This window comes from Triticum urartu, chromosome 7 (assembly GCF_003073215.2).
Source record: "Triticum urartu cultivar G1812 chromosome 7, Tu2.1, whole genome shotgun sequence".
NCBI classification, from domain to species: domain Eukaryota; kingdom Viridiplantae; phylum Streptophyta; class Magnoliopsida; order Poales; family Poaceae; genus Triticum; species Triticum urartu.
Window position 1 is genome coordinate 389840146 of NC_053028.1, and position 18649 is coordinate 389858794.

At 44.7% G+C, this 18649-nt stretch overlaps 1 protein-coding gene across 1 annotated transcript; it reads left to right on the forward strand.

Moving 5' to 3' along the window:
• Positions 1 to 3945: 3945 nt before the first annotated feature.
• On the forward strand, positions 3946 to 5838 carry LOC125521187 (cytochrome P450 89A2-like). Its single transcript, XM_048686240.1, has one exon. The coding sequence runs from the start codon at positions 4113 to 4115 to the stop codon at positions 5691 to 5693; it is 1581 nt and encodes a 526-aa protein (XP_048542197.1). The 5' UTR covers positions 3946 to 4112; the 3' UTR covers positions 5694 to 5838.
• The last annotated feature ends 12811 nt before the right edge of the window (positions 5839 to 18649 follow it).

Consider the following 18649-nt stretch of genomic DNA (forward strand, 5'->3'; position numbering starts at 1 on the left):
TGATTGTTTAGTTTGTTGCTATTGCTTTCTCCATAACTATACATGTTCCTATGACTATGAGATCATGCAACTCCCGAATACCGGAGGAACACTTTGTGTGCTACCAAACGTCACAACGTAACTGGGTGATTATAAAGGTGCTCTACAGGTGTCTCTGATGGTGTTTGTTGAGTTGGCATGGATCAAGATTAGAATTTGTCACTCCGATTGTCGGAGAGGTATCTCTGGGCCCTCTCGGTAATGCACATCATAATAAGCCTTGCAAGCAATGTAGCTAATGAGTTAGTTACGGGATGTAGCATTACGGAACGAGTAAATAGACTTGCCGGTAACGAGATTGAACTAGGTATTGATATACCGACGATCGAATCTCGGGCAAGTAACATACTGATGACAAAGGGAACGACGTACACCGTTATGCGGTTTGACAAATAAAGATCTTCGTAGAATATGTAGGAGCCAATATGAGCATCCAGGTTCCTCTATTGGTTATTGACCGGAGACATGTCTTGGTTATGTCTACATAGTTCTTAAACCCATAGGATCCGCACGCTTAACGTTCGGTGACGATCGGTATTATGAGTTTATGTGTTTTGATGTACCGAAGGTAGTTCGGAGTCCCGGATTTGATCACGGACATGATGAGGAGTTTTGGAATAGTCGAGACGTAAAGATTGATATATCGGAAGCCTATATTTGGACATCGGAATGGTTCCGAGTGACTCGGTTATTTTTCCGGAGTACCGGGAGGTTACCGGACCCCCCCGAAAGTATATGGGCCTTATTGGGACCTAGTGGAATAGAGGAGAGGGAAGGGAAAAGAGGGAGGCGCGCCCCCAAGCCCAATCCGAATTGGGAGGGGGGCCGGCCCCCTTTCCTTCCTTCCTCTCTCCTCCTTCCTTCCTCTCCTACTCCTACTTGGAAAGGGGGCAATCCTACTCCCGGAGGGAGTAGGACTCCCCTAGGGCGCGCCGTAGAGAGGGCCGGCCCTCCCCCTCCTCCACTCCTTTATATACGGGGGAGGGGCACCCCAAGGACACACAAGTTGATCATTGATCTTTTAGTCGTGTGCGGTGCCCCCCTCCACCATAATCCACCTCGGTTATATCGTAGCGGTGCTTAGGCGAAGCCCTGTTCCGGTAGCAACATCATCACCGTCATCACGCCGTCATGCTGAGAAACTCTCCCTTGAAGCTCTACTGGATCATGAGTTCGCGGGATGTCACCGAGCCAAACATGTGCAGATCGCGGAGGTGTCGTACCTTCGGTGCTAGATTGGTCGATCGTGAAGACGTACGACTACATCAACCATGTTATCATAACGCTTCCGCTTACGGTCTACGAGGGTACGTGGACGATACTCTCCCCTTTTGTTGCTATGCATCACCATGATCTTACGTGTGCGTAGGAAATTTTTTGAAATTACTGTGTTCCCCAACAATTGGACCTTGCCAACCTTGGTTAGTGACAGCTAATACTACGACCACCGGTGACGAGGACGGCAAAGACGACAAGCGGAAACATGTGTCTGGTGTTATATTGAAATGGAGGATGTGGAACTGAGGATGAGGTATTATAGTCATGTTTATTATGTTATGGACAGAGGGTGAGGTCTTTAGCCATGCTCAGTGCGAAAGGGCATGTGAAGGCCTTTTTCTCCCATTGCAACGCACGGGCATGTTTCCTAGTCTACTTCTAAGAGCAACTCTAGCAAACCCCACAAAACGCCCGGCCTGCAAAAATTCCGGCGAGTATGCGGGCTCAGACCAATTTTGCGGCCAGAACAGAGCCCGCATACTCGCCCGGCCTGCAAAAACTTTTGCCGCAGCCCGCAAACCGCACGCCCCGAGCACTATAAGTGCGGTTCCGCGACCCTTTTGCGGGTCCAAACCCTATCCCACCGCCACCGCGAGCCACCCGATTCCCCTTTCTCCTCTCCCAATTTCTCGTCGTCGGCGACCCTCCGCCCCGCCTCCAGCCGCCATGTGGGGGCGAATGTGGAGCTCCGGACGCGGCTCCGGCAGCCGATCCAGCAATGAGAGGGACTCGAATCGCGAGCGGCGCGTCCGGCCCAACGGCACGAGGAAGCGCAGCGCGCGGAAGTGGACCAACCGCGGGCTTTCGCCACCGGCGAGCTTCTACCGCCGCGAGAAGGTGGAGTACGACCGCCGGCGCGTGTCGTTCTCCTCCGCGCGTTCTTCGTATGCCGGATCCTCCTCCTCCGCCGCCGCAGGCTTCCTCCCCGTGAAGAGGGAGTGGTCGGACGAGAAGGAGGAGCCGGAGCCGTCGGCGCCGTTCCCCTTCATGCCGGTGAAGGAGGAGCCCGAGGAGCCCGCTCCGCTCGGCCGCCGCGGGGTCGTCGGGCCCGAGGACTACGTCGCGAAGTTCGACGCCGTCGCCGCCGCCATCGCCGAGCGGAGCGTGCGTGAGGAGGAGGAGCGCCGCCGCCACGCCGAGGAGCTCGAGGCCCTCGAGTGACGACAGGCGGTCGCCGCCAAGGAGAAGGCCGAAGAGTGGCGCCGCATCCGTGCGGGGCAGGCGGAGAAGTTCGTCGATCTCTATAGCTCCGGCGAGGAGGAATGAGCGTCCGGCTCCTTCACGACGTCGTCCAGTTGCCGCGACCTCGCCGCCGTTTAGATCCGACCCCCTAATACTAGCTTAATGTAGTATGTATGCTTCTAGTGTGATGAACTATGTAGTATGCAATGAACAATGTAGTATGTGATGAACTGTGTTTGTGCAATTTCTCCCGCGAAAGTAGTTTTTCAAATTATGCAGGTTTAGATACAGGTTCTGCTCGAACGTGTATGTTTTTAACTCGCAAAAGCGATTTTCATGAGCCCGCAAACACGTTTTGCGGGTCGTATTTTTGCGGGGTCTGCTAGAGTTGCTCTAAAGTCTAAACCGCAACTCGTCGACGTATGATCTGTCCCGTATTACGACCGTCTCCTGCAGATTTCGTCGTTGTTCTTTCTCCCCTAGGTAAGTCCCTCACCTCCTCAAAACCTTGCTCGTGATACTATTTATTAAAATAAATTCGAGACGCCACGAACACGAGACCGAGATTTGTTAACGAGGTTCATCGATATGGCTACATCTCCGGGGCCTGATTACGGGTGCTCCTTCCAATGACACCGCTACAACACCGCACCCGACCGTCCGGGCACCGGCACACGACGCCGGGTCCCCTTGCGTGCCTGTGCTATTATGTTGCCATAGGTTACATCGTGTGTCTACCATCTCATTATATAAAATATAGAAGACCTAGAGTACAAGTGTTCTACTTGAAGACGACTTCATATCCTGTCTACACACCGTACGACTCCAAGTCCAACTATAACCTACCTTATATAATAATATTCAACACAATTCTAACAGATGGTGGTTGGACGCTCCACTTAAAGCACTCTTATCTCACAAAAATGATCCTTAGACTAGTTACAATGGAAGTAACTTCAGCAGTAACATCGAGTCCAACTCAGCAAATTTGCTTATGTGGCAATGATTTAATGAGGAGAGAGGTAGTTTCAGTAACTTAGCTAGTTACTGTAACATCACATGTCCCAATATAATATGAGTCTATAACCTAATAAATGAAGCTTTGTATGTTATCACACTTATGTTACTACCCACTATGAAAGTAGTAACATAGTCTAGGAAAATGTGTATATTACTAGTGTATATTACTCTTCATTGTGGCTAGTCTTATGATGCTCCAGCAAGGGTATTCTTTAATCGGTTGCTCTCATAAAAATGTAGCTCTATCCATCCTTTGGTGTCCACTGGTTCTGTTCTGGTTCCTCCATCTCTATCCATCCAACTTTTCTCCTCCTCGTCCTCGTCACCTCATTTTCATTCACGTAACAAAATCGCCCCAGGTGTCTAGCAGCCATGTTTTCTCTTCCGTCCTTCAGACGACCACTTCTCCACTGTCACACCACACGCGTGCATATGTGGTAGCCGCGCAGTGTTATTCTTCTCTCCACCACTCACTCCTTTGTCGACAGCGGCTGATCCGGCGTGTCTTACTCAGAAAATTTAGCATCGCTTAGTCTCCTCAATGGCACAAGAAAAGAGACGGAACAACTCTAACTCGCTGGAGGTGGTATAAAATGCCGCTAACGCTGCAACTCGTTGGTGCATGCCCAGCAAGTCCGGATCTTGCTGCACCGGCAATGGATCAGGCCGCCTCCTACCCCGCCTCCACCACGCCCCTGCTGCTCCTCCTCGGCTCCGTCACGCTTGCGGTCTCGCTGTTCGTGCTGATTGGTCGCAGCAGACATGGACGCGGGAAGGCGGGGCTCCCGCCCGGCCCGCCGGCGCTGCTCTTCCTCGCCAAGTTCCTCGCGCTCCGCCGGTCCATATTCGACCTGGGCCCGCTGCTCGTCGACCTCCACGCGCGCCACGGGCCCGTCATCTCCGTGCGCCTCTTCCGCACGCTCGTCTTCGTCGCCGACCGCAAGCTGGCCCACCGCGCGCTCGTCCAGGGCGGCGCCACCTTCGCCGACAGGCCGCCGCCGGTCGACCCCACCCGCTTGTTCACGTCCGGGGGACGTGACATCAGCTTCTCCTCCTACGGGCCCTACTGGCGCCTCCTCCGCCGGAACCTCGCCGGGGAGGCGCTCAGCCCGGCCCGTGTTGGTCTCTTCGCGCCGGCGAGGAGGTCGGCGTGCGACGGCCTCGTCTCCAGCCTCCTCAGCGAGCAGCAATCGCAGCGCCAGGACGCCGTGACGCTCAGGCCGCTCCTGCGCCGCGCCATGTTCGAGCTGCTCGTGTACATGTGCTTCGGCGCACGGCTCGGACGGGAGGCGCTCGACGAGGTGGAGGAGCTGCAGCACCAGGCGCTACTCTCGCTCACCACGTTCCCGGTCTTCGCCTTCTTCCCGGCGGTCACTAAGAGGCTCTTCGGCAGACGCTGGGCGGCGTGCCTCGCTGTGCGCAGGAGGCAGGACGAGGTATTCGTCCCGCTCATCCACGCGAAGCGCGGCGACGGTGACCCGCCGTGCTACGCCGACTCCCTCCTCGCCGTCCGCGTGGCCGATGAGGGCGGCCGCCAGCTCACTGACGCCGAGATGGTCGCCCTCTGCTCCGAGTTCATGAACGGTGGGACGGATACCACGGTGACCTTGCTGGAGTGGATCATGGCCGAGCTCGTGCAACACCCCGACGTCCAGACCAAGGTCTACGAGGAGGTGAAAGCCGATCCAGAGCTCAACAACCTGCAGGCAATGCCGTACCTGAAGGCCGTCGTGCTCGAGGGCCTTCGGCTGCACCCGCCAGGCCACTTCGTCCTCCCGCACGGCGTGCAGAGCGGCGACGCGGAGATCGCGGCCTACGCGGTGCCCAAGGGAGCGGAGGTCAACTTCCTGGTAGCCGAGATTGGCCGCGACGAGACTGTGTGGACGGCGGCGCGGGAGTTCCGTCCGGAGAGGTTCCTGGAGGGCGGCGAGGGGCACGGAGTGGACATCACGGGGAGCAGGGAGATCAAGATGATGCCTTTCGGCGCAGGCCGCAGGATGTGCCCGGGGTACACGCTGGGCATGCACCACGCCGAGTACTTCGTGGCGAGAATGGTGAGGGAGCTGGAGTGGCGGCCGGCAGCGGAGGGGGCCAAGGTGGACATGGCGGAGACGCTCGATTTCACCACCGTGATGAAGCACCCGCTCCGTGCGCTCATCGTCTCCAGAAGCTAACGATTTCCCACGCAGAATGCAACCTCTCGACATATGAGTCGAAGAATACGTCGACGCAACTTTGTTATTGCGTTTAAAAGTATTTTAAGTTTTAATTCGTACTCCTACTTACTAAATCAAACATATTACTCCCTCCTTCCATCTATATAGAACCTAATGCGTTTTTCGAGACTAACTTTAACCAAATATTAAAACAATAATATATGACATGCAATTAACACAAAGCACACCGTTAAATTCGTGTGTGATTTTCACATTGTGCATGTCATGTACTATTAATCTTGTCAATAGTCAAAGGCGGTCTTAAAAAACGCATTAGGTCCTATATAGATGGAAGGAGGGAGTAAGGTTTGATTATGCCTATAAAAAATACACCAACATCTGCAACATAGGCAATTAGTTTACCTATTTATTTTTAGCCAGCCGGTCGTGGCGTCTTTTCGTGGCTAGTTGGTGTTTCTAGCCTTGTTTGGCTCGGTGTGAGCCTTCTTTACTTTTTTATTACTTTTGGAGACCTTGGAACCATGTTGGCACTGCTTTATTTGGTTAATAAGATGGCCATATGCATCACTCTGATGCAAAGGTCGGGGAGAGTCCCCCTTTTCAAAAAAAAATCTGCAACACTGTATTGTTTTAACATCATTATAGACACAAGTGCTCATATATGCACGCATACACTCATTTTTATGAACGCACACATACACATCCCTATCTCTATGAGCATCTCTGAGAGACTGAGCCGGTATATCCCTATGAACACACATAAAAAAATAAACTTGACCAGGTGTCTGTCCATCATCGCTTTCTTTTCGTTGTAGACGACGAATTTTGGTCCAATAATGTGTTTAGCGTCTTGAGCCTTCTATCAACCAAATTAAGAGTAATGTTAGAGTAATGTTTTTGGTGTACAAAAATTCAGTTCAGAAAAAAACATACAAAAATATTAGAGAACGGACCGTACAAAAAAATCGACCACGCTGGTCTCCCTATAAACACACACACACACAAAAGGAAACTTGATCAGGTGTCCGTCAAGCATCGTTTTCTTTTCGCTGTAGACGATGAATTTTGATCCAATAATGTGTTTAGCATCTCGAGTCTTCTATCAACCAAATTAAGAATAATGTTAGACTAATGTTTTTGGTGTAGAAAATATCAGTTCAGGAGAAACCGTACAAAAATATTAGAGAACAGATCGTACAAAAAAAATCAACCACGCTGATGTCCCTATAAACACATACACAAAAAGGAAACTTGATCAGGTGTCTGTCCAACGTCGTTTTCTTTTCATTGTAGACGACGAATTTTGATCCAATAATGTGTTTAGCGTCTCGAGTCTTCTATGTTAGAGGAATAAAGTTTGATACTTTTCCAAAAAAATGTTTTTGGTGTAGAAAAATTCAGTTCAGGAAAAACCGTACAAAAATATTAGAGAACAGATCGTAAAAAAAAATTGACCACGCTGATGTCCCTATAAACACACACACACACACAAAGGAAACTTGATCAGGTGTCCGTCCAACATCGTTTTCTTTTCACTGTAGACAACGAATTTTGATCCAATAATGTATTTAGCGTCTCGAGTCTTCTATCAACAAAATTAAGAGTAATGTTAGAGGAATAAAGTTTGATACTTTTCCAAAAAAAATAGATTTTGGTGTAGAAAAATTCAGTTCAGGAAAAATAGAGAAGAGACCATACAAAAAGTCGACCACGCTGATGTCTCTATAAACACACACAAAGGAAACTTGATCAGGTGTCCGTCCAACATCGTTTTCTTTTCACTGTAGACGACGAATTTTGATCCAATAATGTGTTTAGCGTCTCGAGTCTTCTATCAACAAAATTAAGAGTAATGTTAGAGGAATAAAGTTTGATACTTTTCCAAAAAAATGGTTTTGGTGTAGAAAAATTCAGTTCGGGAAAAATAGAGAAGAGACCGTACAAAAACTTGATCAGGTGTCCGTCCAACGTCGTTTTCTTTTCATTGTAGACGACGAATTTTGATCCAATAATGTGTTTAGCGTCTCGAGTCTTCTATGTTAGAGGAATAAAGTTTGATACTTTTCCAAAAAAAATGTTTTTGGTGTAGAAAAATCCAGTTCAGGAAAAACCGTACAAAAATATTAGAGAACAGACCATACAAAAAAAATTGACCATGCTGATGTCCCTATAAACACACACACACACAAAGGAAACTTGATCAGGTGTCCGTCCAACATCGTTTTCTTTTCACTGTAGACGACGAATTTTGATCCAATAATGTGTTTAGCGTCTCGAGTCTTCTATCAACAAAATTAAGAGTAATGTTAGAGGAATAAAGTTTGATACTTTTCCAAAAAAATGGTTTTGGTATAGAAAAATTCAGTTCAGGAAAAATAGAGAAGAGACCGTACAAAAAGTCGACCATGCTGATGTCCCTATAAACACACACACACACACAAAGGAAACTTGATCAGGTGTCCGTCCAACATTGTTTTCTTTTCACTGTAGACGACGAATTTTGATCCAATAATGTGTTTAGCGTCTCGAGTCTTCTATCAACAAAATTAGAGTTAATTGCACAGAAGTATCACAATTTGGGCATCACATGCAGATTGGTACCATGATTGCTAATTTTTGCGTGTCAGTACCAACATTGGTGTAAGTTTTTGCAAATTAGGCTAAAACGCGTATTTATACGTATTGACGCCCGATCCGACAGCTCGGGCCCACCCGTCAGGTGCCACGCTGGCCAATCGGCGCGTGCCCGCGTGCTGACTAGGACGAGCCGGTGCGCTGCTGCTCTCCAACCTGGTCCGGTCGCACCAGCTCCAGCCCAGCCGCACCATTCCCCTCCCCTCCTCCTCCTCGCTCGTTTCCTCCGTCGCCGCCGCCCGCGTCCCGACTGCCGGCCGCCGCACCGCCCCGCCGACGCCATGGTTTTGGAGGACGAAAGCAGCGACGACCATTCTAGCCTCCCGTACATGCAATCTTCCTCCACAGACTGTCTCAACGAGGTCAGTACAGGGTTAGGGTTAGGGTTTCAGATTTGGGATTTCTTGATTTGGTTAATATCGCTAGGTTTTGATTTGGCCATTGTATTTGTGCGAGCTTCTGCAGGTCCCTTTCAGCATTGAAGATCCAGATTACAAGGGGCTTAAGCTGGATCTGATGTCTCCATGTGAGAAGCACGGCATGGCATCTGAGAGGCTTGTTGCCTTTGAAGGAACAGACACAGGCAGGAGGTTTTTAGCATGTGCACAACCGGTATGGATTGTAGGATTGTAGGCATACTGATTTTTTTTCTTACTTGGTCAGTGCCATATTGAACTCTGTTTGCTGGAGTACTCTGCTTGCTGTCAACATTTTGGTTCATAGTGGTTAGAGTAGCTTATTTAGGTCAAGCATGAGTATATTTTGCTGGAGTACAATGGCATAGTAATTTATGTTAATAGTGGTAGTAGAGTAGCTTACAAATGTTTGAACACTCCTTGATATGAACAGTACAGTAACTAAACTAGTCAGTCAGCTACTCAAGTGGCTGCTCCTCTTGTTAAATGTAGTGGTCTGGTGCTAACATAGTAATTTATGTTAATAGTGGTAGTAGAGTAGCTTACAAATATTTGAACACTCCTTGATATGAACAGTACAGTAACTAAACTAGTCAGTCAGCTACTCAAGTGGCTGCTCCTCTTGTTAAATGTAGTGGCCTGATGCTAAATTTAGACATTCTTTTTGGCAACTGCAGTGATTTTGTGTAATTACTTGATGTATGAACTGTTTTGTTGTTGTTGTTGTTTTTGCAGGAAGGTAGCAATTGTGGCTTTGTTGAATGGGTTGATCACCAGTGGCCCCCAACAATGCAGAATGCATTGTTGAAGCTATGGGCAATGGTTGAAGATGCCAAAAGTGCTAGGGTGAATGACAATCTTGAAAGTTCTTTCACTATCCACCATCTGACAGAAGAGAAGAACAACCTGGAGGCCAACTATGACAAGCTAGTCCAAGATGTGCATCAGCTTATGAGCTTCCAGGAGGATAGGGTGGTGGATTTCAGACATCTGCAGTCTGCCATTACATATCAGCATGAATGCAGAAGTGAACTGGTGGCTGATATGAATGCACAGATGGCAAAGAAAGATGCAGAGTTTGAGAAGTTTAAGCAGAATTATGATGTGCTACTGAACCTGACAAGAGCTCAAGCTACAGTCATCCAGAACCTGAAGTTGAAGCATATTACTGATAAGCAATTGCTTACTGAAGCTAAGATGAACTTGGAGTTGAAGAATGCAGAGCTCACAAAGTCTGAGGAGAAGCCGAAGGAGAAGATCAAGGGGATCCAGGCCATCTTAGAGAAGTGAAGAAAATGAATATGAGAGTAGTGGGCAATGCTGACCTTTTGGGCATGATGGTTGTGTAGTGTATGGCTCTACTAAACGTGAACTTCTCTAAGATGAACTATGGCTGTGTATGTATGTAGTAGATATGCTTTTCATCCTTTTGTGAGAAAAGGATGAACTATGCATCAAAACTCCACTATGTATTGTGAACAATGGTTGTGTACTTTATAATATGTTGAACTGTAGTAAGTATTGTGTGTTATGTGTGTTATGTTTGCTGGATCAGATATTCTGTGTTATGTTTGCTAGACTTCAGATTATGATTTCTCATGCACTAGGTTTTGATGATTATGTTAGCATTGGAAGACTATTTGATGGTTATGTTAGCACTGGATTATTAGATGGTTATGTTATATCATGCATTGGAAGCCTATGTTTAGGTGGCTCTGTCGACCCCGAGTCACCGTAAACCCTAATGGTTAGGTTTAGGTGGCTCCGTCGACCCCGAGTCACCATAAACCCTAATGGTTAGGCTTAGGTGGCTTCGTTGACCCCGAGTCATCGTAAACCCTAATGGTTAGGCTTAGGTGGCTTCCTCGACCCCGAGTCACCGTAAACCCTAATGGTTAGGCTTAGGTGGCTTCCTCGACCCCGAGTCACCGTAAACCCTAATGGTTAGGCTTAGGTGGCTCCGTCGACCCCGAGTCACCGTAAACCCTAATGGTTAGGCTTAGGTGGCTCCGTCGACCCCGAGTCACCGTAAACCCTAATGGTTAGGCTTAGGTGGCTCCGTGGATGAACCCTAGTTTCGTTCCCCACTCTGAGATCTGGTGCTATCAATTTAATAGTAGAAGAGGTATCTGTCCCACATGTCAGAATCCCCAAATGTGGTACTGCATGTTATGTGATGCCCCAATATTGGTACTGACATGCAACAGATAGCAGCAGTATTGGTACTAATTTGTCACAAGTAACTGCAATTTTGGTACTGCTTTGCAAATACTGGTAGTTCAGAAAACCACCTAAAGTTCAACATTCAGAAAACCACCTAAAGGTGAACATTCAGATAACCACCTAAAGTTCAACATTCAAATAATCACCTAAAGTTCAACCACATATCCAGTAGCAAGTCATACATATCCAGTACTCCACCTCAAGTTCAACATTACAAGCATCAAGTTCAACATTACTAGAGTACTCCACCAGTACTCCACCTCAAGCATCAAGTTCAACCAAAATAACACCACAGTATTTCACATTACATGGCTCCTCCTCCTCCCATGCTAGCATTGAAGTAGGACATCCATCCAGTGTGTGTGCCATCAGTAGGAATGTCAGCATATTTCCTGGGAGCACCTCTTCCAGCTCTTCCTCTGCCTCTGCCAGCTCCTCTTCCAGATGGTGGTGGTGTAGTAGAAGTAGCACCAGCTCCTCTGCCAGCTCCCCTTCCTCTTCCAGATGGTGGTGTTGTAGTAGAAGTAGCACCAGCTCCTCTGCCAGCTCCTCTTCTTCCAGATGATGGTGGTGTAGGAGCAGAAGCAGCAGGTCTTGGCTGTCTTGCTGTTGGTGGAGTAGAAGGACCAGCAGCTCTTGGCTGTGAGGTACTTGGAGTAGCCTTGCAAAGAAAAGAAAACAATTAATAATGCTAGAAAGAAATGTACAAGAAAGAAAACATTAGTATATTTCAAGGTGAAAAATTATTACCACATGCTTATTCTTCCTCAAAGCTAGCTCGGGCTTCAACTGTTTAAGACAGTTTGTGTACCTATGCCCTTGGAGACCACAATTGCCACATGTTATGGTCCCCATTCTTGAAGTTTCTTTTGGCTTTGGTACTTCAAATTTGCCCTTGATCCTCTTTTCTTTCCTTCTTCCTCTCTTGATTTTGAATGCAGGTGGTTCTATGTCTGGACCAGGGGTCCTTGTCCAATCATGCTCACCAGGCACAGGAAAGATCATTGGTTCATAAGCTGCAGCATAAAAATCTTTCTTGAAGAATTTGCTGACATAATCCTCTGGTTTCCTTTTAGCCTTGTTTATTGCAGAGATGGCATGGTTGCAAGGTATGCCACTAAGGTCCCACTTCGTGCATCCACATGTCTGAAGTTCCAGGTTGACAGCATGTGTTTGCTGCCCACTTGTAACTTGCCATAAGTTGACCCCTGCCTGTATTGGCTTGCAGTATCTGGCCCTCTCCTTCTCAGCCTCTAGCTTCTCACTGTAATGAGGTGTTATCTCCCATCTTGCTTCCTTAACACTCTCTCTCTTAATGTGCCACCTCACCATCTGCTTATCTTTTATCCCATCACACATTGTCCTTATAGGTTTTCTCCTAACATCTAGAATGTACTTGTTGAACACCTCAGACAAGTTGTTCACTACCAAGTCAGTCTTGCAGTTTGTGTCAAATGCATGCCTTGCCCATGTCTTTTTTGGTATTGCAGTAAGCCACTCCCAAGCTTCCTCACTTTCAGCTCTAAGATCATTCATTGCAATATTAAATTTGTGTTCATTGTAGGCATAGCTAGCATTATCCATGCACTTCTTAAGATCTTCACCCCTAAACCCAGCATTTTGGAAATTTGCATATATATGTCTAAGGCAGAACCTTTGGTTGCAATTTGGAAACACAGCATTCACTGCATACAGTAACCCCTGACACAAACAATATAACAAGTCTAAGCTACATCCTAAAGAAATATGCACCAATGAATTAAATATGCATTCTAATCTACTATAAACACTTGTGCAAAACACAATGAAACTCTAAGCTAATGTGAACACTTCTGCAAAACACATACCTTTTGTCTATCTGACATTATAGTATAAGGTCCAAACTTGCCCACTTCTCCCCCTAGGCAAATTTTCAGTTGGTGTAGAAACCAACACCAACTAGCTTTGTCCTCTTGTCCAACTATGCCAAATGCCAGTGGATATATGTTGTTGTTGCCATCTCTACCAGTGGCAGCAAGGAGTTGAGCACCTGTAGTGAGCTTAATGAAGCACCCATCAACACCTGCATAATCAACATTTCCAAACATTAAATACATTCAAGTGAGAAACAAAATGTAGTACTCTACAATATGTAAATGGTGCACAAGGTTTAGGAACTAACCAATGAATGGCCTACACCCATTGAGAAACCCCTCCCTTGCTCATGCAAAAGAACATGGCATGGAATCTTGGGCCTGGGTGGGGTATTCTTGCAGTTGGTGTTGGAGTAACAGTAGTGACTATTACTCTGCTCCCAGGGTTTGTGTCCATGACAGTCTAAGCATAGTCTTTAAGCCTAGGATATTGCTTCTTGTGATCTCCTAACACAGCTTCAATAGCTATGTTCTTTGCCCTATATGCCATGCACTTGGGCACATCTACACCATATTTTTCATTGCATGCATCAATTATAGTCTGAATACCAGTAGTTATATCAGATCTAAAGAGATGCTCATATTTCTGTGCTAGCCACTTAGCACTAACCCTGGTGGTCTCTGTGGTACTAGGGCAAGTGTGTTCTAGTCTCATCTTCTTAATTACAAAGGTTTTCTCCCCTTTTATAACTGCTGCCACCATTAAGAAGTGGCATTGTTTATCTGTACACTCAACAATTATCCTCTGATCTGAATTCATGTGATACCTGAAATTCCTGGCCTGGGTGATGTGCAAATTCAACAAAGCATCTCTGAATTGATGCTGATCCCTAAAACACAACTTCACACACAGTTGCTCATGTGGTTGCTCTAATTTCTCATTATACCACTTCCTAGCAGGCCTTTTCTTTGCCCTACTCTTCCTTTTATTTGGTAGGACAAAAGAGAGTGGCTCAAAACCATCATCATCACTCTCCCTCAACAACCCCTTCTCTTCTTCATCTGATGATGGTCTGAAATCAGGTTCAACCTCTGGTAGCTCACTACAATGTGACCTAGTGGTTGGGCCTCTTCTAACTAGCAGCTTCTGCTTCTTCTTTATAGGTTCAACTATAGTTTCTTCTTCTTGTTCAAAAGTCCTATCTTGTTCTACCTCAAATGGGTCCTCAACTTCAGTGTCACCCTCATAATGCAACATTTCTTCCTCTTCTGATTGATCATCATCTGATTCTTCCTCTTGTGCTTCTAGCTCTCTCTGTCTCTTTCCCTCTTCCACCTCTACATCTTCATCATCAACCATGTAATTAGGGTCACTTCCAATTTGACCATCCTCATCAGAGGCATCACTGTCCTCATAAGCCTCAAATCCTTGATATCCCTCTTCTTCTTCTTCCAAAACTGCTTTCAACTTGTCTGTTGCATTTTTGCTTTCTTGTGTGCAAACACCAGCAGGACCAGCAGGGTGATGTGTGCTACATTGACTGTCAAAGACTACTCCTTCCTTATCAACAGCTAAGATAGGAGGCTCACTCAGATCATAAACAAGAGGCTCTTGGTACACCACAGTGGACAAGTCTGGCTTTTCAAAATGCTGCCTCTCAAAATCAGTATCAGGGGGTGGACAAGCCCTGACTAGCAAATTAAGCACCAATTTGTCCTGGATCTTCCTCTTTATCATCTGTAATTCTGCATGACTGTCTACCAAATCCAGCCCTTTCTCTCCTAAAGATGGATTTTCAATGTGAAACAAACAATCATATGCATTAAATCCTTGGGTTTCCATCACTGCAACCAAATTCAGATAAGTAATATCTGAACCACACAACTTCATCTCCAATGGCTCTCTTGCATCAAAATGGATCCTTACTTCCCAAATGTCTTCATCTAAACTACAGAACAAATTAAATTTCATGTATTCATTATAATTACTCTTAATTTGCAGAGCAACAGTACAGTGCAGTGCAATTTAAAGTAACCTGTAAGTCTATTATTTACTAATTGAGCACAATAGCAAAATTTGGAGAGCAACAGTACAGTACAAAACAATTTAAAGTAACAGTACCAGACAGTACAGAACAATTTGGAGAGCCACAATAATCCCAAATTTTTATCGTCATTGAACTAATTTGAGAGTGCAATACACTATGTTACTAGGTTAGTTTAATTGTCCTATACTAGTCACTTCAATTGGATAAAACCTAATTCCCAACTGGATAAAGAAGAAGATGAACAAACCCTAAAAATGCCCAATTGGATAAATCAGAGGAGGAAGAGGACAAGGGTACTTACAGCACGCCGCCAAGTCCATGCGTCAACAAAGGAAACTTGATCAGGTGTCCGTCCAACATCGTTTTCTTTTCACTGTAGACGACGAATTTTGATCCAATAATGTGTTTAGCGTCTCGAGTCTTCTATCAACAAAATTAAGAGTAATGTTAGAGAAATAAAGTTTGATAGTCTCAAGTCTTCTATCAACAAAATTAAGAGTAATGTTAGAGGAATAAAGTTTGATACTTTTTCAAAAAAATGGTTTTGGTGCAGAAAAATTCAGTTCAGGAAAAATAGAGAAGAGACCGTACAAAAAGTGCTGGAGGAGAACGGCATCTCACCGCGCCGTGGGACGCCCTGCCGCTGGCGGAATCGGACGCCATGGACTAGGGTTCGAGCGAGGAGGAGGAGGGGAGGGGAATGGTGCGGCCGGGCTGGAGCTGGTGCGACCGGACCAGGTTGGAGAGCAGCAGCGCACCGGCTCGTCCTAGTCAGCACGCGGGCACGCGCCGATTGGCCAGCGTGGCACCTGACGGGTGGGCCCGAGCTGTCGGATCGGGCGTCAATACGTATAAATACGCGTTTTAGCCTAATTTGCAAAAACTTACACCAATGTTGGTACTGACACGCAAAAATTAGCAATCATGGTACCAATCTGCATGTGATGCCCGAATTGTGGTACTTCTGTGCAATTACTCCACATTAAGCACATCAGCACCATTTGACATGATCCTCTGAGCGCGTCCAACACAAATCAACGAAAAACACAAAATTAATGACCCAAACAATTTCACCAATGGTTTTGGTGCGACAGCCGATTGGCCAGCGTGGCACCTGACGGGTGGGCCCGAGCTGTCGGATCGGGCGTCAATACGTATAAATACGCGTTTTAGCCTAATTTGCAAAAACTTAGACCAATGTTGTACTGACACGCAAAAATTAGCAATCATGGTACAATCTGCATGTGATGTCCGATATGTGTACTTCTGTGCAATTCTATCAACAAAATTAAGAGTAATGTTAGAGAAATAAAGTTTGATAGTCTCAAGTCTTCTATCAACAAAATTAAGAGTAATGTTAGAGGAATAAAGTTTGATACTTTTTCAAAAAAATGGTTTTGGTGCAGAAAAATTCAGTTCAGGAAAAATAGAGAAGAGACCGTACAAAAAGTCGACCACGCTGATGTCCCTATAAACGCACACACACACAAAGGAAACTTGATCAGGTGTCCGTCCAACATCGTTTTCTTTTCACCGTAGACGACGAATTTTGATCCAATAATGTGTTTAGCGTCTTTTTGATCCAATAATGTGTTTAGCGTCTCGAGTCTTCTATCAACAAAATTAAGAGTAATGTTAGAGAAATAAAGTTTGATAGTCTCAAGTCTTCTATCAACAAAATTAAGAGTAATGTTAGAGGAATAAAGTTTGATACTTTTTCAAAAAAATGGTTTTGGTGCAGAAAAATTCAGTTCAGGAAATTAAGAGTAATGTTAGAGGAATAAAGTTTGATAGTCTCGAGTCTTCTATCAACAAAATTAAGAGTAATGTTAGAAGAATAAAGTTTGATACTTTTTCAAAAAAAATGGTTTTGGTGCAGAAAAATTCAGTTCAGGAAAAATAGAGAAGAGACCATACAAAAAGTCGACCACGCTGATGTCCATATAAACACACACACACACAAAGGAAACTTGATCAGGTGTCCGTCCAACATCGTTTTCTTTTCACTGTAGACGACGAATTTTGATCCAATAATGTGTTTAGCGTGTCGAGTCTTCTATCAACAAAATTAAGAGTAATGTTAGAGAAATAAAGTTTGATAGTCTCAAGTCTTCTATCAACAAAATTAAGAGTAATGTTAGAGGAATAAAGTTTGATACTTTTTCAAAAAAATGGTTTTGGTGCAGAAAAATTCAGTTCAGGAAAAATAGAGAAGAGACCATACAAAAAGTCGACCACGCTGATGTCCCTATAAACACACACACACACAAAGGAAACTTGATCAGGTGTCCGTCCAACATCGTTTTCTTTTCACTGTAGACGACGAATTTTGATCCAATAATGTGTTTAGCGTCTCGAGTCTTCTATCAACAAAATTAAGAGTAATGTTAGAGAAATAAAGTTTGATAGTCTCAAGTCTTCTATCAACAAAATTAAGAGTAATGTTAGAGGAATAAAGTTTGATACTTTTTCAAAAAAATGGTTTTGGTGCAGAAAAATTCAGTTCAGGAAATTAAGAGTAATGTTAGAGAAATAAAGTTTGATAGTCTCAAGTCTTCTATCAACAAAATTAAGAGTAATGTTAGAAGAATAAAGTTTGATACTTTTTCAAAAAAATGGTTTTGGTGCAGAAAAATTCAGTTCAGGAAAAATAGAGAAGAGACCGTACAAAAAGTCGACCACGCTGATGTCCCTATAAACACACACACACACAAAGGAAACTTGATCAGGTGTCCGTCCAACATCGTTTTCTTTTCACTGTAGACGACGAATTTTGATCCAATAATGTGTTTAGCGTCTCGAGTCTTCTATCAACAAAATTAAGAGTAATGTTAGAGAAATAAAGTTTGATAGTCTCAAGTCTTCTATCAACAAAAGTCGACCACGCTGATGTCTCTATAAACACACACACACACACAAAGGAAACTTGATCAGGTGTCCGTCCAACATCGTTTTCTTTTCACTGTAGACGACGAATTTTGATCCAATAATGTGTTTAGCGTCTCGAGTCTTCTATCAACAAAATTAAGAGTAATGTTAGAGAAATAAAGTTTGATAGTCTCAAGTCTTCTATCAACAAAATTAAGAGTAATGTTAGAGGAATAAAGTTTGATACTTTTTCAAAAAAATGGTTTTGGTGCAGAAAAATTCAGTTCAGGAAAAATAGAGAAGAGACCGTATAAAAAGTCGACCACGCTGATGTCCCTATAAACACACACACACACAAAGGAAACTTGATCAGGTGTCCGTCCAAAATCGTTTTCTTTTCACTGTAGACGACAAATTTTGATCCAATAATGTATTTAGCGTCTCGAGTCTTCTATGAACAAAATTAAGAGTAATGTTAGAGAAATAAAGTTTGATAGTCTCAAGTCTTCTATCAACAAAATTAAGAGTAATGTTAGAGGAATAAAGTTTGATACTTTTTCAAAAAAATGGTTTTGGTGTAGAAAAATTCAGTTCAGGAAAAATAGAGAAGAGACCGTATAAAAAGTCGACCACGCTGATGTCCCTATAAACACACACACACACAAAGGAAACTTGATCAGGTGTCCGTCCAAAATCGTTTTCTTTTCACTGTAGACGACAAATTTTGATCCAATAATGTATTTAGCGTCTCGAGTCTTCTATGAACAAAATTAAGAGTAATGTTAGAGGAATAAAGTTTGATACTTTTTCAAAAAAATGATTTTGATGCAGAAAAATTCAGTTCAGGAAAAATGGTTTTGATGCAGAAAAATTCAGTTCAGGAAAAATAAAGAAGAGACCGTACAAAAGGT

What these genes read in the sequence shown, in the direction of transcription:
- LOC125521187 (XM_048686240.1), top strand. Translation starts at nt 4,113, where the DNA reads ATGCCGCTAACGCTGCAACTCGTTGGTGCATGCCCAGCAAGTCCGGAT.